This window comes from Nannospalax galili, unplaced genomic scaffold (assembly GCF_000622305.1).
Source record: "Nannospalax galili isolate Female #2095 unplaced genomic scaffold, S.galili_v1.0 scaffold367, whole genome shotgun sequence".
NCBI classification, from domain to species: domain Eukaryota; kingdom Metazoa; phylum Chordata; class Mammalia; order Rodentia; family Spalacidae; genus Nannospalax; species Nannospalax galili.
The window spans coordinates 105631-130662 of record NW_008356465.1 but is presented as its reverse complement, the minus strand read 5'-3'; the positions used below and the strand labels follow the sequence as shown (position 1 = coordinate 130662).

General features: G+C 42.7%; 2 protein-coding genes, 1 long non-coding RNA gene and 1 other non-coding gene across 5 annotated transcripts in view; 2 read left to right on the top strand and 2 right to left on the bottom strand.

The window, feature by feature from the left end:
• The window catches only part of Secisbp2 (SECIS binding protein 2), a 48191-nt gene extending 47655 nt beyond the window's left edge, over positions 1-536 (bottom strand). For both annotated transcript variants that reach the window (XM_008854584.2, XM_008854585.2), the window contains exon 1: positions 398-536. In XM_008854584.2, the coding sequence (XP_008852806.1) occupies positions 398-433 (36 nt within the window). In that variant the 5' untranslated portion in view covers positions 434-536. The remainder of the gene's footprint in view (positions 1-397) is intronic.
• LOC103751222 lies at positions 521-23750 on the top strand. The gene is made up of 3 exons (XR_608011.3): positions 521-602; positions 20532-20681; positions 22312-23750. It is a non-coding gene; the product is annotated as an uncharacterized LOC103751222 (long non-coding RNA).
• Cks2 (CDC28 protein kinase regulatory subunit 2) lies at positions 1698-6700 on the bottom strand. Its single transcript, XM_008854586.2, has 3 exons — positions 6509-6700; positions 3201-3328; positions 1698-2021 (listed from the first exon to the last, which is right to left on the bottom strand). The coding sequence occupies exons 1-3, from the start codon at positions 6565-6567 to the stop codon at positions 1969-1971; spliced, it is 240 nt and encodes a 79-aa protein (XP_008852808.1). The 5' UTR covers positions 6568-6700; the 3' UTR covers positions 1698-1968.
• On the top strand, positions 19411-19515 carry LOC115067867. Its single transcript, XR_003847233.1, has one exon. It is a non-coding gene; the product is annotated as a U6 spliceosomal RNA (small nuclear RNA).
• Positions 23751-25032: the final 1282 nt, after the last annotated feature.

Here is a 25032-nt window from a genome sequence, read left to right as displayed (position 1 = left end):
TATACACAAAGAATGCTTAAAACTGTAGTTGGAAACACACTGCAGAAATGTATCGCCATGTAATTTCTCAAAATGAAAAAAGCACACGCTATTTTATTTGTATTCAGTAAACCACAGTGTGCTGGAAAGTCACCCCCTGGCCAGCAGCCCTTGAACTTAGAAGTGCTGTCTGCAGCAGGGAGCAGGTGGTTACTCTGACCACCTTGCGGTCTCGGCGGGGCGCCACCTAGCGGCCACTTCCTGCGCTGCCGCGGTTCCGAGGAGGCCCAGACGGCCCCTGGCCTCTGTGGCATCACGTCGCGGGCGGAGACGGGGGCGAGTCGGGCCGCCCCTGTCCCGGTGCCGGCCCCGCAGACCAGCCTGTGTGTGGCCCCACGGCGGACACCCGGCCCCTTACCTCGCCTTTGCGCTCCCGCGGCTGCTCCGACGCCATAACGGCCACCGCGGAGCCCGCGACGGGGGGCTACCGGCGGGCCGAACCAACGACTCGGCGTTTCCGCCTTCCGGCGGGGCGCCAGGAAGCACGTCACCGAAACGCGACAGGGCCTCTCCAGCTGGAAGTGCTCACGGCTGCCGGCACTGTGGCCGCAGGTGGAAATGAGGTAGGTCCTAGCGGGGTTTGGGAAGGTGGTTTAAGGTAGGGAGACTCAGGTAAGACAGCGGTAAGGTCCTACATGGCGTGCCCTGGAAAGGCCCTTCCTCTGATGGTGTGCAGTTTCCCGGAAAGGACACTGGTCCTGAGCCAACAGCCTACAGTGTAGTCTTAGTGTGCTATGCTTCCAGTAACTGCCCGTAGTGTGCAAAGTGCTGCTTATTTCAAGTGTGGTGGGGCGAGGTAGGTAGGACGTGAAAGTATGGTTTTTGCAGGCATGGGGTGGGAGTTACCTACAAGGGTAGAATGTTTGGTCCACCGAGAAGTCTGTAAAACGTTTGGAGAACAGGAGACTAACAGAAACCTGCAGTACGCACTTGAAGGAAACGGAGGACACTCAGACTTTAAAGGTGTAAGGAACAGAGAAGGGTTGCTGTAATATAAGGCAGTTGACAAACCTCCGTTGAAACTGGAGGTTTAGACTAGAACACAAGGCTGGTATTTCAAGCTGGAAATTCAGAGTTCCGATTCTTGTTGGGGTTTCTGTCCAGGTGGGCCCCACGGGTTTGCTATTACAGAATTCCACCAGGACACACCCAAGGCAGAAGTCTGTTGGAGTGAAGGGATAGCCCTGGCTCCTCAGCCAGCTAGTGTTTTTTGTGCTCAGATGTAAAGGCTTCCTTGCTGAACAGGATCTTATGTTTACTGGCCACTCATTTAAAACATTTTGCATGGCAATCCCATATATGTATCTGTACTTAATTTCCCCTCAGACAAAGACAACCTAAACAGATGCAAAATACATATGGTATGAAGTGTTTTTTTAGTGCTCCTGAACTTCTACCAGCAGTTTATAGGTATGTGGAAGCCACCCAAATAGTTCTTTTGGGCATTTCTTATCACTTGAAGATTCTAGACCATTATCTGGGAACTGTAGTAGTGGTAAGGCTGAAAAATATACTTTCGTTCCAAGTAAAATATATCCCCAGTAACCCCATCATTTAAGCTACTTTAAACTCAATTTCTTTTCAAGTAAGTTTATTTCCTCAGGAGTGAAATTATTGAAAAAGTCAAAATCAAATTAAAATATACTACAATTAAGTGATAAATGCAACATACAAACTTTATTTAACAAAAGGAACAGGTAAAGTAAAACAGGCACTTATATTAAGAAAAAACTATAAGAAAATTTTATCTTTAACAACTTAAAACAAGCTACTTGTAGTTGCATTTAACTGAGCTCTGTTGCTGTTAAGAATACAGCTCATGCACAGGTATGGAGAATGATTTGTACATTTTTCAAGTATTCACTGAATACTACCATCTATACACATATACATTAAATTTGAAAAAGATTAGAAGATCCCAGATGAACTTCACTTCTGTTGCTCTTTTGGAAGAGGTCGTCTAAACAGAAGAATATGCGGTTCTGTGGAAAGAAAATATTTACCAATGAGTAAGTTTCATGCCCAAGTACCAGAGTCAACTAGTATTTGAGGCATCTAAAATGAATTGTTTCAATATCATAATAAGCAGTAACTATTAGGGTTGGAGAAATGGCTCAGTGGTTAAGAACACTGGCTGTTCTTGCAGAAGACACGGGTTCAAATTCCAGCACCCACACAGCAGCTAACAACCGTCCCCATTAACTCCAGTTCCAGGGGATCCGACACCCTCTTCTGCCCTCCATGAACGTTGCATGACAGGGTTGCACCTACCTACATGTAGGCAATACACTCAATACACATAAAATTAAAAAAAAAAAAAAAAAAAAGTTTCAACAACAACCAAAAAAATCCAGTAAAGATCGACAAACTTCCTTATAGTAAAACTCTGTTAAGACCCTACCTCAAAGGGATGGAGAGATGGCTCAGCAATTAAGAGCACTGGCTACTTTTGCAGAGGACCTGGGTTTGAGTTCCAGCACCCATATGGTGGCTAACAACTGTCCATAACTCTGTTCGAGGGGAATCCAACACCCTCTCTGACCTCCATGGGCACTGCATGACCTTGGGGCACTTACACACATGCGGCAATACACTCATACACATAAAATAAATAAAATATTAAAGTTCCTCAGTTGATTTTGGAAGATAGTTCTGATACAGACTCCAGTTTCTGACAATACTGTTTTATTTAAGAGTATTATTAAAACAGCTTTAGTTTCACCTCAGTTTTTGTAGCGTCTTTTTGAATTTTGTTCAAAGCATTAAGTTCTTTAAGATTTACTGATAATTCAGAAATATTCAACATCACAAAGCTTCTGTTTTTAGTTTATTATTTAAAGTTAAGAAAAACTTTTGGTTAATATCACACAATATAGCCTAAGGTACTCGAGCTATGTGACGCAGGTGGAATCTGTAGTCATGCTGCTCTCATTTAACCTTAATGTGGTAGATAATAGCCTTTAAGAGGGTTAAAGGGAATACAAATGACTGCTAATTGCAGTTTTCATGTACAGAACTTAAGACACTTACCTTAAACAGAAAAATACTGTTTTATAGGCAGAAAAAAATTACTTTCATTCCTGTGTTACTACTATAAAGCAGAACATTATCCAGGGAGTTAAGGAATCAGGTCATTTTAAACAGTAGTTAAGCAAACTTACCTGGCTCATGAATCATGTAATGAACCCATCCTAGACTCTGTTGGACACCTAGTCTCCTCCATTCCTCTTCAGACATCAGATGAGTTTTGGGTACTTGTTTGGAAAGTTCTCTGGGTAACATGACATGACTGTTGAACAATAAAGCAAACAGTGCTTCATTTTTCCTACCATTATCACTTAACATGAACTGGAGATACTTAAAATTTGAAAGTTTTTGTGCTTGAAACAAACTAATTTCTTTAAAGGAACTTTAGGTCATTATACTATTTGTATCAAGCTTGGGTAGGAGCTATAACCTGTAATTCTGGTTTTTGAGGGTTTGTATTCAAGCATTAGGCCAGTAGTGTACTGCACAAAAACAAAAGGCATTTCTTTTAGGGCTTTTTTTTTTCCCTAACAGAATATTTGCTATTGAGTAATCTTCCAGGAACAGAACCCCCAAATCTAAGTTAGCTACATTGTTATACATCCCAGGCTCGCTCCTGCAACTTCCTTTGGTCATAAAAGCCAACTCTTTACCAACAGGATATAGGCAGAAAATATTCAAGCCATGAAAAGTATACTCAAAGGAAAGATCATACCAAACGCAAAGAATATGCCCCACATTTTCCTGTTGGCTACAGATTGATAGTTCTGGCTCAGGATAGCTAGAGCAGCAAGCTAAAGCCACAAAGGTGATTGTAAATGGAGAATGTACAGTAATATTACAAGAGCAAGGAGCCTCGTTCCAGAATTAATGAGCTGTCATTCCAGCCAGGATTATTGGAACTTTACAAAGCGGAGGGGGAAAAAAACCAAGTTAACTTATTTCTGTAGCAGATACTTCCATAGGTTGCTTTATACTTTAAAATTTAAAGAAAGAATACTAACTACAAATACACATGTCTTTGCAACTTCATACAGACCTTTAGTTTTTCCATTAAGTTACTGGCCCATACCCAAAATTGTAAGCACGCGTGTAGTAAGTCTTCAATGTCAAATCATTAAGAATATGTACAACTAGGGGCTGGAGAGATGGATGGCTCAGTGGTTAAGAGCACTGTTCTTGCAGAGGACCCGAGTTCGATTCCCAGCACCCACGTGGCAGCTACAAACTGGCGTTAACTCCAGTTCCAGGGGACTCTGAAGCCCTCTTCTGACCTCCGTGACATTGCACGACATGGGTACACTCATATACCTGCAGGCAATACACTCACACACATAAAATAAAAATATTTTAAAAAAGAGTATGTATAACTGTAACTTATGTATGCACAAATCCGTACTCTTCCCTTGGGAGCATTTAATTACCACAAAAAAATTTACTGAAGCCCTAATTCATTTTTCCATTTTGGGTAGTAATTTTCTAATAATCACCAACAACTTTTTTGACTAGTATAAGATACATCTGTGAGCTGACAGGGATATAAGTACAGATCTGCTCACATATTTTGTGGAACAGCTCAACCTACAACCCATTTTAAGCACCACACTGCCAAGCAACATAGATTTTGGGTTGTGATTAAGTACAGATTTATTATCTGCAGAATGCAAATGATCCTCAAAACAATTTTACCAAGAGTTCAATAAGTAAAACTATGCTTACTACCAGGGAAAACTGACTTTTTTTCACCAATACCAGGGAACTATGTAAGGATTCTTAGTACATACCAGTTACCACACTCCTGGTGACCTACATGATCTAATTTTTAAGGCTGTACCAAAAAAAGAAAAAATGTTGTGATCTTTATACTCCCTTCAGTGTCAGTCTGAAAAGACAAATGTGATGCTTTCTACATCTGCTTTCACAAACATACTACAGGAATATACCAACAAGGCATTAAGTAACTACATGTAAGGACAATTTCCAAAATCCAGTTTTTAGTTCAGTTAGGATACAAAAAGTAGTGGCAAGTATTGCTACTTTATAAAAGTGCTTGAGCAAAATCCTCAGTTTTCGTCCTGTGAAGACAGGTACCCATGGTATTATGGAAGAAAGGCAATTCACTGCTATGTCCTTCAGAAAAGAACTCAAAAAAATGAGGCCTAGGAAATTAAGTTGCAAATAAAAATATAGTAACTACCACTTGACAAAAATAACTTTAGAATTATCCAACATGGAGCACCACTATATACAAACCATCCTAACTTCACCCCTTGGTGGTTAAGTAGCTCTCTGTGGATTATTTATCATAAAGGTAAATGGCTTGCTCAATTAAGCTCATGCCAAATATGATAGGACATCTATAATCCCAACTACTTGGGAGGCTGAGTCAGGAGAATGACAAGTTTGAAGCCAGTCAAAGCAACGTAAAATCCTGTTGCAAAATAAAATCTAAGGGTTGGGGGTGTAACTCAGTGGTAGAACTCTTGAGCTCCACAGTATAGTAGGGGGTGGTAGACCGGCTCCTACAGCACACGCAACTCAGTGCGCTTTAGTGTCTATCATAGCTCATTTATATGAGCTAATAATGGAACAGACTGATAGTTAAAAAGTATCTTACTCTGAATGTCCTGAAGAAATATATACAAGCCTACAAACCCTTATTCTAAACACATGGATCCAACGTGTTTCAAAATTAATAGTTTGCCAGGTCTTGGAAAGACAGCAAATTTATTCTGTCGATTATTGGATATCTCCAAGCCGGGCTCTGGTTTCTTTAGCAACCAAACAGTATGCCACCTTATTACATGATTATAACTGAAGTTTATGACTAGGTCAAGATAAAAGTCCACTTAAATTGTATAGCCAACCCCCCCCCACGAGATTTTGCTAGCTAGAAACATTAATAAATCAAGGTCCCAATTTGGCCCGGGATGGCGTGGCCTTCACGGCACCTCGGTCAGCCTGTGGGCCGTTTCCCAGAATGTAACGTTCCAGCCACCAGCCCGCAGCACCAGGGGTGGAAGGGCCCTTGAAACCCCACCTCCAGTTAGTGTGGATACAGCAAGGCTACGTGAAATCCTGTCCACGCCCCACAATTAACTTAGATACACAAGCAGGAAAAGTATCTCCGCGGAGTCCTGGAGTCTGCCGCGGACGCCACCCCACACACACTCGCAAATCCCCCACCGCTTCCGGGCCTTCTCTCGGGGCCATTTTCAGCACTACAGGCTCCAAAAGCAGGACGGCGGGCCCGAGTCACCGTGACTCCCCAGGGGGCCCCAGCCCCGCGGTGAGTGTCCCGGCTGGCGGCTTTCCGGCCCGCACAGCTGAGACGCGCTGAGGAACAATTTGGCTGCTCGCCGGAGCACAGTGAGCACATGCCTCAGGTTCCGCGGCATGCCGGCGCCGCTGCCTTCCCCTCAGCTCCGCGGAGGCTGCTCACCGGTACTCGTAGTGCTCGTCGAAATACTTGTCCGAATAGTAGATCTGCTTCTGGGCCATCCTGAGGAGAAAACGAGAACACAGAACAGGGCGCAACAAAGGACGCGGCCGGCTAAGATCAGTACAACTACTTGACTGAGACCAACGAACGCCGGCCCAATGCTCTGGATTTGAATCCGACAGCTCGCCGCCGATTGGACGGAGCCACCGACCAATCACGAGCCACGCTCCACGCAGCTTACGCGCCGCCGCACTAGCGGCCAGCCTATCGCCGGCACTCTTTCTCAGCGTAGACCTCCCTGTCAACCAATCAGAGTCCTGTTGCGCGGTTGCGGAGGGAAGGAGTCAGTGTGGTGGTGCCACAGAGGCGGGGAGCTCTCCCGTGACCCGGGCGTTGGGAGAGAAGGGCGGAGCCAAGGCGAGGCCGAAGGTGAGGCTGGGAGTTGCTTCCGCGAGGGTGGTGCTCCTCGCAGGGTTTCCGGAGCTCGTGGTCCGCGGTGAGAGGAAGGTGGCGAGCGTGAGGACCCCGGCCCCGGCCCACCCTCCCTGGGGCTCCCTCCGGGGCCTGCCCGTCCCGGCGTCCGTCAGTGGCAGCCCGGCCGCCGGTCGCTAGCCTGGTCTGCTCCTTCAAGTAAGGAGAGCCCAGGTGTGCAGAATTCCGGAGACTTGAGATGCTCCAGCTGCCGATACAGCCACGCTCATCACTGGCCAGTGCGTGAAAGTCCCTATTTAAAATGACTTGTTCATATAAAGGGAAGTTACAAGTAGAAAACACGCCAGGATGTAAATGTGCGAAATGTTAGTTTCAGCCCGGTGCCGAACACGTGCGCCCGCGACCCCCCCCCCGGGGGGGGCGGCACACTTGGTTGGCAGGTGCGCCGGCCTTGCGGGTACAAATTGGTTTCTCGTGTGCGGAAAGGTGGTTCTAATGAGGACCCTTTTCCTGGTTGCTCTTGGCCCTCGGTTTTCTGCGCTTTTTAACACGGTTAATAAAAACACAAAGTACAAGCTCTTTGGACTTCGCATACAACTTAAAAGTTATAACTGGCACTTTAATAATACAGGTGCTAATCGTCTTTCATTACTATCACTGGGGATGACAGGAGGAATTAGAATTTCAACGTAAATAGGGGGATGTAACGTACACTCCAGAACGCAGATATTCTTTGGAGTCTTGCTCTGACTCTGAAAGGTCATCTTTGACTACCCTCTAGAATAAGTACCTTGCTTTAGAATCTATCTGTACATTTCCTGCCCACCATCGAGTGCACATTTGCTTACATATTGTTTCCCAGTCTGCACTGTTCACTCTCCAACCAACGTCGAAAACATACCTGTTTTTTGCACTACACATCTAGAATATAGTAGAGCCCTTGTATAACATGAACACACAATTACAAACTTTAAATTGTCAATGTAGGCGTGAAATGTACTGTGATGGTAAAGATGTGAATAAGTTTCAGGGAGACGAAGTTGCTAGCTTGCACAGAATCTGGGAAAGAAAAGCCTTGCAGGGGATGCATTCTGAGAGACTAGCCAGGCATGGTGGCTCACCCTGTTATACCAGTCCTTGGGAGGCTGAGGCAGGACTGCTGAGAGTTCAAGGTCTCCATGAGCTACATAGTATCAACATAGTGACTATGACTGTCTCCAGGAGCAAACAAAAATATTTTTTCAAATGTAGAATACGGTGATCAGCCCTGATAGCGATAAGGTTTAACAATTAACATTTTGCCTCTGTTTGATCTTTCCCTCTTTCCCAGGCTGGTACCTTTTTCCCCCTTTTTCAGCAGGGTTTCACTATATAGTCCAGATTGGCCTCAAACTCACAGTCCTCCTGCCACATTTGGAATTATAGGCATACGTCACTTTACCGCTGTCATTATTACATGTAGAATTCCTCAGTATCAATAACTGGTTTGGATTCAGCTTTTCTAATTACATCATTTTTTTTACAGTAGACTCTAACCTACATCCAAACTTTGGCCAGCACATTTTATTTGTTATTTCTCTTGTCTCCTTTAAGAATCCTATCACTCAGGAGGCAGACATGTGGATCTCTGTGAGTTGGGGGCCAGCATGGATTTAACCACTAATAACCCTGTCACAATGATCAATACACGTGCAGGACTTGAAAGGGTGAGGTTTTCCCCCCACCAGGAATCAGTTCTGCAGCAGCACCCACCAGCAGGGTGTGCTTTGATTAAATTATTTTCTGACCTTATTTACTTATTTCAGATCACAGGGCTGAGAGGGCTCTGTCCCCAGACTGCCCCCCCAGATAGCATTTGCTCTTGCCAACCACATATAAATCCAGGTTCCTATGACCCCTACTGTAGGTTGGGTTGATTTGCTTAATCTCATGGAAATCAAGAACACAAGTGAGGAGATGTATAAGGGTGGAATATGGAAGAAGGGGCATGGAGCTGTGTCTTCAAATGTTCTATCTTGAAATGCTCCCATTTCCCTTTTTGATTTTCATAGAGGGTTCATAACATAGATGAAATTGATTAAATCATTGGCCATTGATGATCAACTTAGGTGTCAGCATTTTTCCCTTCCTCAGAGGTTGGGGGCTAGGCAGCCCTCCTGGGTCTTTCCAAAGACTAGCCCAGGCACTCTGAATTCATTATGTTTCAGAGATTTGAAGTGTTTTAGTATTGTATGCCAAGAATCAGGGGCACCAAAAATAATTTTAACAGTATCACCATGTAATTTATCATGAATAGTATAAAGCAAAAAAGGAGTTATCTTAATACATGCAGAAAAAATAATGAAATTCATCATGCATTTATAATTCAAACTCAATAATATCTACCAGTTACTAATAATATCACTCAGGAATTAGGAAAAGGAGAATGTTGTTAACCTGGTAAGAATATCCATAAAAATGTTAACAATTCTTGTGGAGAAACATTTGAAGTATTTCCTTTAATTTTTTTTCTGTTAGCTTTAGCAGCAGCAGGAAATGCAACTTAAGATTGTAGACAATGCAGTCTCAGGCCTCCCCCAAGCCCCCCCATCCCCAATCTCAGGGGGCCTTTTCATGTGTCCCTGGGTCCTTGATGTCAACCACAATAAAGAATTTCAGATGAGCAAAGTAAAGCAAAGTTAGTTTAGATTAAGCAGAAAGATACACTTGAAGACAGTCGAGAGTGGGTGTCACTCCCTGTATCCAATAGAGGGTTAAAGTAACATGCAATGTCCGAGGCTGGTCCTTAGGATTTCTGGTAGCTTCTACTTTCTCCCTCTTGGAATCTCTCCAGGAATGGGATCATCAGGAAGACACATAAGGAACCAAGTGCCTAGCCACTGATTAGTACCAGCTGCCCCAAACACAGCATAGAAACTAAGAGAAATAAAGCAGCTGCCCAGTTCTGTGGAGAGTTGGCCTGAGTTCAAATCTCCAACATCTATGTAAAAAGCCAGGTGTGGCAATGCACACCTATAACCCAGCAATGTGGAGGGTGGAGACAGGAAAATCCCTGAAGCTTGCTGGCTGGCTGAAGACCTAGCACCAGGTTCAGTGAGAGACCCCCGTCTCAAAGGAGGACACTCAAATCCCCCTCTGGCCACCACATAAGTATAACATATGCACCCATACAATTTTTTTAAAAATGGGCTGGAGAGATGGCTCAATGGTTAAGAACACTGGCTGTTCTTGCAGAAGACCAGGGTTCGAATCCCAGTACCCACATGGCAGCTAACAACTGTCCGTAACTCCGGTTCCAGTGGATCTGACAGCCTCTTCTGTCGTCCTCGGACATTGCACAACATGGGTGCACTTACCTACCTGCACAATACACATATACACATAAAAATAATATTAAAATTTTTAGGGCCAATAAGATGGGTGGGTGGGTGGGTGGGTGAAGGTGCTTGCCACCAAGTCTGATGACCGGAGTTAAATCCCCAGGACCCACACAGTAGAAGGAGAGAACTGACTACACAAAGGGTTCTTCCGAACACACACACACATGCACACATGCGGTGCACAAGTCCCCCACTAGATAAAAAGAAGCTCAGCTGGGTGAGGTGGTGTACGCCTGTAGTGTTAGCACATGGGAGGCAGAGGCAGATGAATCTGTGAGTTCAGAGTTAGCCTGGTCTATAGTTCCAGGCCAGCTGAGGCTGTAGGGAGACCCTGTTTCAAAAAGACCCCCCCCCCAAAAGTAAAAGAAACACTATGTGCACTAATACAGTGGTTCTTTTTCCTTTTGCCCATTAGCATGTGGCTCAACGGCTGTTAAATTCATTGATGTTGTCTTCCTGTGTGTGTGCGTGGGGGGGGGGTTACCAACTAATAGTACAAGATGCTGAGCTTTATCATGATACTTCCATTTATGTGTATCAGTCTACTTTCTCATGTTCATCTCTCCATTATATTTGAGACACACACTACTTTGATGACAATGCAAGTTTAATAAATGTTGGATTTAGGTAAATTCCATTTAAATTGGAAATGACTAACTTTGCTTTCCCTTCTCTGATCTCCCATAAAGGTTGCATTGGCTTCATAAAATGAATTGTACTGTTCCTCTTTTTCTAGTAGTCAGATCAACTATCTTAGAGACAATTTACTTTGGTTTCACATTAGTGTATAATTAAATAGTGGGGTTTAAATTTTAAAAATTTTTTTAATATGTGTGAGTGTTTTGTCTGCATGTAAGTGTACCCATTGTGCAACGCCCACGGAGGCCAAGAAGAGGGCATCTGATCCTCTGGAACTGGAGTTACAAGAGAGTTGCTAGCTGCTATGTAGGTACTCTCTCCCTCTCCCCCTCCCCCTCCCCTTCCCCCTTCCCCTCTTTCCCCCCTTTCTCCTCTTCCCCTCTTCCCCTCTCCCTCTCTCTCCCTCTCTTGTCTCCCTGTAGCCCCAGCTGGCCTGAAACTCGCTATGTAAACCAAGCTGGCCTTGAACTCACGGAAGTTAAAGGCATGCACCACCATGCCCGACTGCAAGCTGTCTTTCTAGCTCCTCAAAATAATTGATTTTTTTTAATTTTTTTAATGATCTTTTCCAATACCCTCCAAATGCTACTGAGGTTGGAAAAATCAGAATATGTCTTGTATCTCCTTGCACATATTATTCTGTACATGGTTAACTTCTCTTTGAAGGATACTCTGTAAGATTTGAATTCAGCATAGAGATTAGGTTTGAGTTTAAATTGGTTTTTTATTGCTTTCCAGCAAACTACCCCCAAAATAATGACTTTAAATAGATTTGTCCCTTCACAGTGCCTTTATCTGCTGGGCTATCGCCCAGCCAGAAAAAGCTTATGAAATAGAGCTCTGAGTTATAATAAACACTGTCAGGACAGAAGAAAAACCTTTATAGATGCTATGCAAACACACAAACACCTATGGACAATACCTATTTCATGTGATAGAACCAGTTTAACGTTAGGAACAGTGTAAAGATGACACTTGTTACCATGTGCAAATGTTACTTCCTCTGTGCTGTGCTGTAAGAAAAGATTGCAAGTAGTGCTGCTGTATGTAACAACCTAACACCGACTGCCCCCAGTTTTTTTATTGTGTTTGTGTTTTGTTTTTTTTTTTTTTTTTTTTTTTTTTTTCTTTTTGAGACAGTACTCCCTGTAGCTGCAGCTGGCCTGGAACTCACTGTGTAGACCAGGCTGACCTTGAACTCACTGAGATCCACCTGCTTCTGCCTCCAGAATGCTGGGATTAAAGGCATGTGCCACCATACCGGGTTATGCCCCCCAGATCTTTATGAAGGCATGTGATGATTAGTGATAATTTCATTTGTCAACTTGATTAGATTACAAAACCAGGGAAGGGACATTAGTGAGGAAGAACATTGGGTATTATCTGTGATGGTGTTTCCAGAAAGTATTAACTGAGGGGGCAAGACCTTCCCTAAATAGGGGCGGCACCATCCTGTAGGCTTGGGGCAGATAGTAAATACAAAGAAAAGTAGAAAGCCAGCTAAGCACAGCTTTCCCCTCTCTCTGCTTCTGATCCACCCAGATGTGAACAAGCAGCCTCCTATCCCTGCCACCATACCTTTCTCACTGTGATGGACTGTACCCACAAACTGTGAGCCAAAATAAATCCTTCCTCTCAAGTGGATCCTTGTCAGGTATTTGGTTGCAGCCATGAGAAAAGTATCAAAGACAACAGAAAATGGCTTGTACAAATGACAAGATGTAATGCATTTATGGTACTTGACAATGCAATGTGGGTAGTAGTACTCTTCAGAAAGTTTATAAATCCATTGCAGTTCCAATGAAAGTATCAGACTTTTCCTTTTTTTAAAGATTGAATCATTTCCCCCGCTAAACTTTAATGAAGAAATAAAGACCTAGATGCATCTAAATCAAGATTTGTAATAAAAAGAATCTGGGAAAAGCATGTAAGACAAACAGAATAAGCAATTTAGAAATAGACCCATATGTATGTGGGGAGTGGATATCTGATAAACATTGTACCACATATTGATGGCAAAAGTATATAATTGAGAAAATTTTCCAGCGTAAGTAGAAAATATGGAAAGTACAAAGCCAGTAGACAAAATGTTGGACATGTTTTTGTAGTCTTAGAAAAGAGGCAGGATATTCATGTGACAGCCGTGAGACAAACTGCTAATGGATCAGACTACAAGAAAAGTATTTCTGCATGTTAGGGACTTAAGCTGATTGCTATATCAAATGCAAAGGAAAATGTATTCAGAATCAACTTTATCTGGAACCTGATGCAAAATATTTGCAAGGCACTTCAAACAGAATATCAAAGTCCTACCAAGAATTTTTTCCAAACAATGAAAGAAATAGACCCAACAGAACTCGGACAGAAGATAAAGATAATTCACAAAAGGACATCTCTGTGACTTAGCAACACTGCTGGAGCTTCTGTGTGTCAGAAAATGGCTCTTGGGTCCATGGCTAGCTATCTGTCTCTACTGTGTCCCTTATATAGATATGATTAGCTATAGGAAGTGTTAAGCAACAAAAAAAGTATAAATGAATGTCTTTAAAGATTTATTTTTATACATATGTGTGTGCATAGGCACATGAGTACTGGTACCCATGGAAGCTAGAGAGGGTGTCAGATTCCCTGGAGCTGGAGTTATAGGAGGTTGTGAACCACCAGACCTGAGGGCTGGGAACTGAACTTGCATCCTCTGCAAGAGCAGCAAATCCTTCTAAGCATTGAGATCTTTCCAGAAATTGAAACCTTAAAGCCATTTCTATAAATGAACACTGGAATTGATTTCATATAGAAAATATGTAGAAAATAAAATTGCATATTTACAGATCTGGTCTACATTTATTTCTGAGGTTCTTTTCCACTAAAGACATGAACACAAGTATCAGCTCATAGAAGGATGAAGTAGGGATAGGGATATGGATGACAGGTTAAAAAAAAACACACACAGATGATTGACATAGGCCAAGATCATACTAGTCCAGAAACTGAAGCATTGGGACATTTCATTCTTTATACTTCTGTTATAAACAGAATTTTTCTCTATGAAATGAAGATCTGGCTGTGTAAACTTTTACTGACTTGGTAAAATTGTTTCTGTTCTCTCCAAAACATTTTCTTCTAATTTTTCATGTGAAAATTTTGGAGTTACATGTGGTAGGTAGCACATGCCTATAATAACAGCACTGGGGAGGCAGAAGCAGGATAGCTGGGTTTGAGGCCAGCCTGAACAGCAAAGCAAATTGGAGACCAGACTGGATTACATAGCAATACCCGTCTCAAAAAGTATGTCGGGAGGGGAGGGAGGGGGGCAGGCACAGTTCTACATTCCTCTGGTGGTGGGCTGATAGTGGAAGTAGATTGGCAGATTGGAGGATGAAGGACTTCCTGATGTTGGGCAGCAGTTTCAGCCTTCTCTGAGTGGCTTCATTCCTCACAACCCCCTCCCCCCGAGGTCCCAGGTTGCACATGGCCTCTGTGTTGGACTTATGCTTGGGAAAGGGGAGGTTTCTGTCATTTGCAGATTCTTGTCTTGGGAGGTCTGATTCTCTAGAATGGACCTCCCACCTCCCTTCATGGTCAGCTATGGTGTTGACTCAACATATCCAGGCCTTGATGTTGGTCCTCTCCCATTCCCAGGCACCAAGAGGTTTTCCAGCATCTTTCTATTACTCTTCTACAGCCCCAGGGTGCCTTCACCTGTGCTCTATAGAAAATATATCATCTAATGGACTTCGAGAGATAAAAATCAGTATGGGAAGTTAAAAAAAATGTAATAGCAAAAGTGATACAACTCAACTAAAAATGTGTAATTGTATTTAAGGATGTCAATTTGTAATTCTGTATGTCTAGTATAACGAGTATTTTTACTGATAAACTATACTACCAAGATTCGACAATACTGTGAAATTTATCACAGTTGCTGTTGAGTTTGGCATCCACTCCCTTTGAAATTCTCTAACCTATACAAAGCTTTTCAATATAGATGTTATTTTCTTAAAGTAATGCTAATAAATTTTTTTAAGTATGAAAAGGGGGACTGGAGAGATGGTTCAGCAGTTAAGAGAACTGACTGCTCTTGCAGAGGACCTGGGTTTGATTCCCTGCACCCACATGGTGGCTGTGAACTGGCCTTAACTCCAAGTGGAGGAGAATCCGAAGCCCTCTTCTGGCCTCCGAGGCATTGCATGACACGGGTGCACTCACATACATGCAGGCAATACACTCATACACATAAAATAATATAAAAAAATTTTAAAAGTACAAAAAGGCTGGGCGTGGTGGCACATGCCTTTGATCCCAGCACTCAGGAGGCAGAGGCAGGCGGATCTCTGTGAGTTCAAGGCCAGCCTGGTCTACATAGTTCCAGGACAGCTGGGGCTACAGGGAGACCCTGTCTCAAAAAGACCCCCCCCAAAAAAAGTACAAAAAGGAGGGAGGAGGGTTCTGTTAAATAAAGATATTATGTATGTGGTGTATGTGTATTGGGTGTGCCTGTTCTGGTGCACCGTATGTTCTCACCAGCATATGGAAGCCAGAACTCAGCCTTAGGTGTCTTCCCCTACTATTGACTCTCCACCTTACTTTTTGAGACAGGGTCTCATACTGAACTTGAAGCTCACTGTTTCAGATAGTCTGGCCAGCAAGCCCCCAGAGTCCATCTGTCTCCATTCCACCAGTGCTGGGGTTACAGATGCCATACACTACTATACCCAGCTTCTTGTGGGTCCTGGGGATCAGAGCCTCGGGTCTTCATTTTTGCACAGCAAGAACTTAGTACTTCATCTCCCCAGCTCAGGAGTTTTGTTCATTATCTGAACACAGCTACAGCACTTGCATTTCAACAGCATGTCAAAAAATGTGCCAAAGAATCTTTTCAATAAACAGTGCTGGTACACAGCATGTCCAAATATAGAAGAAAGAAGATAGATTTCTTGTACCTTTCCCTCTGTATCAAGTCAAATGAATAAAAAACCTTAATGTGATACCTAGAATTAGAGGAAAACATTTCAAGATACAGGTCAGGGCTTTTGAGGGGGGAAAAGCACTCCAACATAAAGCACAGTTCTCACCGCAAAGGGAGTAAGAGAATTTATTCCTGAACCAGAAATGGTGACCACAGCCTGGGAACACAGGTTTAGAGTGCCCCCCCCACAAAGCATGTTCCAATAGAGAAGTGATTTCTTGAAGTTTTCATCTTACAGAACAAAAGAAAGTCATAAAGCTTTTGTCAAATACATTGGTGGAAATACCAGCCTTTGTCAAATATCTTAGGTGGGTTACAGCAAGTGGGGAATCTGCTATCAGGTGCTATCTGGCAACATTATTAGCTTCTGGGTTGGTTGAAACTGGAGGCTGGTTAATACAGAAGGTTTTACCCAGTAGCCACAAAGATGTGGGCAGTGAATAGTTATTAAAGGTACAAAAGACCGCCCAAAATAATTGGGCCCAGGATCTGCAGCACTCCAATCTCTTCACAGTCACTGCTTCTAATCAGTCCATCAGTCTTGTGGAATCTTTAACCTGAGTGTGGCTATTTTTCTTGGAACTTCAGCCCACACAGATGTGACAAATAGTATTATGTGAAATTGAAAAGCTGCTGCCCAGCAAAGGAAACAGTGAGTAGAGTGAAGACACAGCTAGCAGAGAGAAAACCTTTGCCAGATGTTCACCCAACAGGATCAAGATCTAGAATCTAAAGAGAACTCAAAATATTAAACATAAAAGCAGGGCTGGGGAAATGTCTCAGTGGGCAAAGGCGTAAGCATAAGCATGTTTTGGATCCTCAGAACCCACACAAAGCTGGCTATGGTGGCACCTGTCTGTAATTGTAGCATCCTGTAGCAAGAGAAGAGGTTCGGGACAGCCCTGGAAGCTTGTGGGCCACCTAGCCTGGAGTCTTCAGGGAAAACAGACCCTGTGTCAAGGTAGGAGGTAAGGACCAACACCAGAGGTTGTCCTCTGACTTGCACATGCGTACCCTCTCAACACGAGTACGAAGAAACACACGGGCACAACAACAAAAATTATTCAGTCGATAAATGGGCAAAGGAACCACATGGATAATTCTTAAAAGTAATACACATTGCCCTATGTATGAGGAAGACCAGATTCTTTAAGGAACTCTCACTTGAAGTTCATTGATTTTTACTTTGCTGGTTATCACTGCTGGCCAGACCCCACAGAGAGGTAATTTCTTTAAAGGGAGGAAGACAATTGGATAAAGCTGTGGGTTTCAACTGCCCTCCCCTAAGTAGGACAGAATTTGGGGTGGAGAGGGAAGCCTGTTTCTACTCAAGCGCTACACAGTAAATGGGAATTACCAATCCAAACTGTAAGCTACAAAAGAATTCTGGGTTTCTATTTAGCAAAGAATGAGAAATATAAAAAGGGGTCAGAGAATGTGTTTCTTTATGAACATGTGAGTTCTAACTCTGGCACCCAGGGATAGTGTGGAAATGTTCTGAAGCTGCAGAATGCTGAGCTGTTGCCAAAATTGACATATGAACGAATGACTTTGATTCTGAGGGGGATGTGTCAACAAGAATAACATGGCTGTTTTCACACAGTAGTGAAATCCTGAACCAGGCTGATGGATAGGTGACATGACGGTCTGCCATAGATAGAACGAAACTATAGGGACAGGGAAAAATATGAAAGTCAGCTTTGTTGAGGATCAGCAGCAAGACCTTCAATTTCACAAGGCAAGGACTCAGCCCTACATCATAGTCCTTTCCTTTCTTCCCCTTGCCCCTTGCTGTTTTTGAGATAAGGCTTGGCTTTGCAGCCTAGGCTTGCTGGCCTCAGCCTTCATATCTGACTCTAGTTCACATTTGTTTAGGAATGCCCCTCTGAACCAATACACATTCAAGAGTACTCAGTGGTGGCCATTTCTCATCTATCAAGATAAGCATCCTTTTGGGGGGATCAATAAGGTCTTGCTTTCTTTATGCAGTACCACCTTCCCGAGGGCTGGGATCACTGGTGTGTGTTACCAAGTTAAGGAAAAACACAAAACAAGAAGAAATGTAAATGGCCAGTAAGGACCTGGACAGATCACTCAGCCCTTAAGAGTATTTGTTGCATTTGCAGAAAACCCAAGTTCTGTTCCCAACACCCGGATCTGACACTCATGGCCTCTGTAGACACTCATACACAGGTACCCATACACACAGACACACATACATGCACATAAATAAAAATAAGTCTCTTTATAAAACAAAAAATAGCTGCCCAAATGGATTAGGGGGTAAAGCCACCAAGCCTAACAACCTTTCAATCCCTGGGACCCACTTGGTGGAAGGAGAGAACCGATTCCTACAAGCTGTTGTCTGACCTCCACCTGCGCATGCACACACACACACACACACACACACACACACACACTGTAAGAAAAAATAATTTTAAAAACAAGAAAGAAACTTAAAACAAATGTATGAAAAATTGTTCAACATACTTAGCAATCAGGGAAATCTAAATCCAAACGACATTGAGATTCTGTCTCATCCCTGTCAGAAAAAATCAAAATAACAAGTGCTGGCCAAGATAGGGGTGTGGTTTGCAGGGACTACAACACTGTAAACAGTGTTGATAGGGATGCTGATAGTGCAGCCACTATGGAATCTGTTTGATAGTTCCTTGAAAAACTGAAAACAGAACTACATGTGATGCAGCCATGTTACTGCTGGCTGTATACATGAAGGAATCTAATTTGCACATGACAGAGCTATCTGCACATCCATGTTCACTGCTGCACTATTCACAAGAGTCAAGATACCGAATCAGACTAGGTGTCCATCAACAGATGAATGGATAAAGAATATGTGCTGCATATACATATGTAATGAATTGTATTTGCCACGAACAGTGAAATTATGCCATTTGCAGGAAAATGGATGGAACTTGAGATCATCATATTAAGCAAAATGCACCAGAATCAGAAAGGCCCATCACATGCTTTCTCTCATATGTGGAATCTAGGTTTTTTTTTTCAAATGTACACACATATGTTTGAGATGAAAGTAGAAAGAGCACTACCTAGGGGCAGGGGGAAGACTTGGGGTCCAAGAAAGGGTTGAATAGGAACAAACATTATGAAGATGTAGTCATAATGAAACTCATTACTTTGTGTATTTTGTTATTTTTTGGTCTTTTTGAGACAGTCTCCCTGTCACCCCAGATGGCCTAGAACTCACTATGTAGACCAGGCTGGCCTTGAACTCACAGAGATCCTCCTGCCTCTGCCTCCTGAAGGTGTGTACCACCACGCCTATCGTGTATTTTTATTTAAAAAAGTAAAAATAGTTTTCTAAAATACTTCTTAATGGGTCATGAAGTTGCATGTCTGTAGTTCCAGTACTCAAGAAGCTGAAGCAGGAATATTGCAAGTTTGAAGCTAGCCTGGGCTACCTAATGAGATCCTGTTTCAAAAAAACCTAAACCGAGACAAATGCTTGCTTTGCCAACACATATACTAAAATTGGAATGATACAGAGAGGATTGGCATGGGTCCTGTGCAAAGAAGACATGCAAATTTGTGAATATTCCCCTATTAAAATTTTTTTTTACCTTAGCATATTGATGTTTATCCTGAAATATTTTACAGTACCAGAGTAAACAATGCATTCTGTTCTTGGAAGTTCTGTTAATTATCTCCTTACTGAGCCACTAAATCTATGGTATGTACCTAATTATGATAAGCTAAAATAGCATTGAACTTAATTAGAAATTGATATTAAGTGCACATGACTCAATGTTTTTAGTAGTATGTACTTATTCTTAAGAAAGTCATAATTTCCTGTTAGGTATTTGGGGTGAGAAAGGGAACCAGCAGGAGGTGGAGGGAGGTGAAGGAGGGCAATGGGTGAATATGAGCAAGGTGTGATGAGACACGTGTAAGCATCACAGTAGGACCTAGTATTACTCATCTGACTCATAGAGTCCTTAAAAGTCACCCAAAGATTGAACAGAGGGGAGAAGCCTGTTTTTGCTTGTTTGTTTTTGTTTTGCAGTGCAGGTGATCAAACCTGGAACCTTGCACATACCAGGCAAGGCAACAGCTCTACCACCAAGGGATGTGCCTGGCCCAGTCTGTTCCACTTTTTCTTCCCTTCCTTCTTTCTTTCTTTTAAATTTTTCTATGTAGTTTTAAAAATTAATTTCTGGGTGTCAATAGGGTGAAAAGGGCAGGAATCTAGAGAAATAAATTGTTCTAATTCTGAGAACCAAATTATTTTAGTTTCAAGAACTGCTGTAGGTCAAATGGAGGAGCTTTACAAAATGGTTGTGGCTATAGCTAGCAGTTAATGGGGTCTTTACCAAGTTGTAGAAAAAAAAAAGCTCTTGGAAAAAGTTCAACCTGTGTTCCAGGTTAACAGATTAAGATGAACTTGTGGAACACAAGCCCATTCACAAATGAAGGAGATCAATGGCAGTTAACAGCATGGGTTTCATTGTCCACAGTTGTAGATTTAAGTGCAGGCTCCCCAGCACTCACTGGCTCTGAGATCACAGACTTAGCCTAGCCCTTTACAGAGTTTATTTATTTATTCATTGGTTTTTTTTCTTTGCAGTATTGGAAGATGGAACCTGGAACCTTGTGCCTCTAAGCAAATCCTCCACCAGTGAGCTGCCTCCCCAGCTCTAATGTTTTTACTTTTATAGAGCTGTTTGGAGATTAAGTGAAGTCTGAACTGTCAAGAGCTTTGTACAGTCCTACACAGGTAGGTACTCAATAAATGCTGATCATCCCATCATATCAAATATCTAGTGAAAATTTTCTCAAATTGCAATCAACTTTTTCTTTTGAGGATTGCTTTTCTATTTGAAAGTCTTTTTGGCAGAAGAGTAAGAAAGAGAATGGTTTGGAGAGCCTTGTGCAAATTCACATACGCAAAGACCAAATTGACAGAGGAAGGCTGGAACTTCTCCACCAGCACTAAGTGCAGCACTGGTACAGGTGTGGAGGCACTCCAGAGTGTCTGAAGATAACTCTCCTGGGTAGAGATTGAAGATGTTAATGAAGCATGCCATGCATAAGTTGTATTTAGAATCACATGTAATAATGTATGAGAACATGCCCATATGAAAATGAGCCCCCAATCCCAGGCCATGTGATATAAAGCCCTGTTCCTTTGTAACCAGTGCCAGCTGACATAATGAATGTTCTATCTTCTCTGTTCAGTTTCCACCTTTGAAAGGTATCCTTTATTATTGTATGTGTGCATGCGTGCATGCCTCTGTGTGTGTGCATACATGTGTGCTAGAGCATGTATGTGGAGTCAGAGGACAACTTCTGTGAGTCCTTTCACTGTGGGTTCCAAGGACTGAACTCAGGTCATCAAGTTTGGGCAAAAAGTGCTTTTGCCACTGCTGAGCCATCTCATTGGCCCCCTTTTTAATAAGTTCTTATTTTTTCTTAATATTTTACATTTTTTTCACATGTGTGTGTCTGTATGTGTCTGTGTGTGCCACTGAGTGTGGGTGCCCATGAAGGCCAGAAGGGGGCATCAGATCTCCTGGAGTTACAGGTAGTTGCAAGCTGCCCAAACTTAGGTCCTCTGGAAGAGCAGTAAGTTCCTGACTGCTGAGCCATCTCTCCAGCTCCCCTAATAAATTATCTTGCTTTGTTTGCCACTAATTCATGTGTCTGTGAAATTTCGTGTTTTGGTATACAGACATGGACACAGGTAAAATGCAGGGTGTGCATTTAATTCCAGTGCTTGGGAGGCTGAGGTAGTCAGGTCTTCGTGAATTTTAGATCAGCCTGGTCTACACAGAGCTTCAGGCCAGCCAGGGCTACACAGTGAGATGAGAGTCTGCCTAAAAGAAGTAAAATGTTTCCCACTGTGCCAGTGCTAGAGGCTGTACAGTCCTTCCTTTAGCATGAGCCCAAGGGAATGTGAAGGAATGCTGTAACTCTGGCAGAGGCAAGTGGAATCAAAACTGACAGGGAAAACATCAGCTGTTCTTAAGGCCTGTGTCCAGCTGTGGGTGAATGCAGACATGGGGTATGCCAACTCCTTCTGAGTATTGTCTTCAGGATCCACCAAGGGATCATTCCTCCTCTTTTTACTTTTTTGTCTTATTCTATAGCCCAGGCTGACCTAGCACTTGGGATCCTGCTGCCTCAGACTGCCAAGTGATAAAATTATAGGTACATGCCACAATACCACCTCCTCCTCCTCACCCTTCTTCTTATTGTTTTTATTATTGTTATTATTGTCATCATCATTACTGTCATCATCATCATTATTCTGTATGCATGTGTGTGTGTGTGAGAGAGAGAGATGTTGGTTCATAATTTATTGTGTGTCAGCTTCCCATTCTGATTGTAACCAGAGGCTCTGACAGTCAACAGGCTACACTTGGCAACCATCCCAACACACCAAAGAGAAGAGTAATGGTGAAAAGCCAAGAAGAGATTTAATCAGTGTTTGTTGCAAAGAGGAACAGGTAACAAGGTCCAGAGATCCTCGCTTCATTTTTGGAGTACTGACATGAGCTTTAGGTTTAGGAAGAGGAAGAATTGGGGCAGGGGGCGTGAGGCATACTTAATTAAGCAGTCCTGGTCAATGGTTGGAGACCTTTAGTGGAACTGGAACAGGATGCTGTAAACAGCTGACAAGAAGGTGCCCCAAGTACTCTCATCTTCAGGCTTTTGCCTTGAAGGGGAACAAGATATGCTAGTGTATTATTAGTTGTTTGTCTTGTTTCAACAAAACATCCACCAGAAGCAACTTAAGGAAGGGTTTTTTCTGTCTTCCAGTTCTAGGAGATAGTCTATCATGGCAGGGAAGAAGCTGAGGAAGGAAGGAGGCAGGAGGAAGTTGGTCACTTGCATTCCTAGCCAGGAAGTGGAGATGAGTGCTAGTGCTGGATGGCTTTCTCCTTTTCATTCAGTGCACAGTTAGGGTGGTTTTCCCCACCTCAATGAACCTAACAGATGCTCCCTCACAGAGATTTGTCTCCATGGAGACTCTACACCTCTTCAACTTGACAAGATTAACCATAACAGAGATCTCTAGTCTCTAGATAGACACTCTGAGTGATTTGCATGCATGCACACAGAGGTCTGTAGCTCAAACAAAGAGGGACAGATGCAGAATGAAGATGGAGATGCCAGGCTTTCACCCTGCCTTTGGTTACCTTATGGGCTCTGGCAGGGGCCAATGCTTTCTAGTCAAAGCTCTAAGTGCCTGTTATTTGAGGAGTTCCTGATGCTTGATGTCTCCTCAGAGCTTTCTTCAGGCGTTCTCTCCTCCAGGTGACATTAACATAGTCTCTCTTTTGTTTCCTTTGTGTTTTCTGTTCATCTCATGGTCATGGATGCCTTTGGATTCACACTGACCACTGAGCCTGGGAACCTGACCCTCAGCCACTTTGGAGAGTATGTGGCACAGGCTTAGTAAGATAGTGACAAAGGGGCTGGAGGAAGGTGAAGCCACGCCATCCAAAGACTGTATTCTAAAGAAATGAGTCCTGATGTTTCCTTCACCAAGACCCCCGAGATGCCCAGTTCTCACTATATAGACCAGACTGGCCTGGAACTCACAGAAATCATCTGCCTCTGTCTGATCCTGAGTGCTAAGATTAAAGGTGTGCCCTACCATTGCCTAGCTATATATGCAATTTTAAAAGGGGGTATGTTATTAAGTCTAAAAGATAAATAACTACTGTGTTACATTTTTAGGACGATTTTTTAATTTGCAATTGTGACATCAAACTATGAGAACTACTGCCTGTCTATGCTCTCTTCAAAAACAACATCAATAAAAAACAAACAAAAATCAGATTTTTCCGAAGTTCTTATCTTGTTCTACTTAAAAATAAAGGGGGAAAAGTATCATTTTACAACCAAGTTGTTTTCTACTCAGCCTGCTTAGAGCCTTGGCAATGATCAGGTTGGTCTCAGAGATCTAAGGTTGCTACTTTGCTTCTGCTAAGAGTCATGTCTTTGAAAGTACAGATTTTAGATTAAAGATTGCTTAATGGTATGGAAGAAATGATTAAATCAGCAGTCCAACTTAAACACTGATGACTAATAGATGTAAATTAAAGCTACAGGAGTGAGCAGTAGGACCCAGACACTCCCAGTAAATAGGAAGGGGTTGGAAGCTTTAGAAGGTGGATCCCTCGTGGGAGTAAGGTGACTGGGACTGTGGCCTTATACTGGGGCCCCAGTCTCTTCCTCTCTCACCTCCTGGATGTTGAAATGTAGCCCCTCCCATCACCCGGATGCTGCCATCATGATATACTGCCCCACCATATACCCTAAAAGATAGAAAGCCAATCTACCATAGACTGAAAGCTCTGAAAGCATCTTTACTGACTCTATATTTTAGAGTCCCACCAGACTCTCACAGGCAATCTCCCCACTTCTGTGGAGAGATTTTGAATATCACAAAGTCCGTCATGGGGCCACAAGCCTATAATCTGCACAGGTAAAGTTTAAAAATCATTACAGTTTGGAGTCTAAAGCTAAAATGAAATGGCCATTGGGTTGGTCAAGGGATCTAAAGAGAAAACCAGAATTTTGGAGAATTATCAAAATTGACGTGCCAATATAAAATTTTGTGGCTTTATAAAACTTTTGTGCCTTCAAAGAACACTGTTTTACACTGACAGCAGGGGATAAGGATGATGTCCGTATGCAGGTGCGTTTCTGCTCCTCTCCAGTCAAGCATTCTAGCCATTCTCACATCTATTTACAGCGTTTTAAAGTTCCAATCAGAATGCATACTGTTATCTATAGGGGATGGAAAAGCAAAAGGCAAAAAAGGCTGAGTCTTTGTGCAGGGTCTTGCTTTAGAGAACTATCTCTGTGGGACTGAGCAGGTCATTGATGAAACTGCTTCCTGACTTTGGGGCCCTGTTTTCTGTTCAGAGTAACTACTACATGAAAAAATTGTATTTAGAGCATTTCAAGGTTTTATGAAATGTATTTAACAGATCCTCAAAATACCATTTTGATAGGTTTCAAAAAGTTAAGAATATCTGTTTATAAGGTGGTATACATTTATCAGGTCTTTTAAGACACCGTTAAATCTAAAATGTATGTATGACAAATTAACA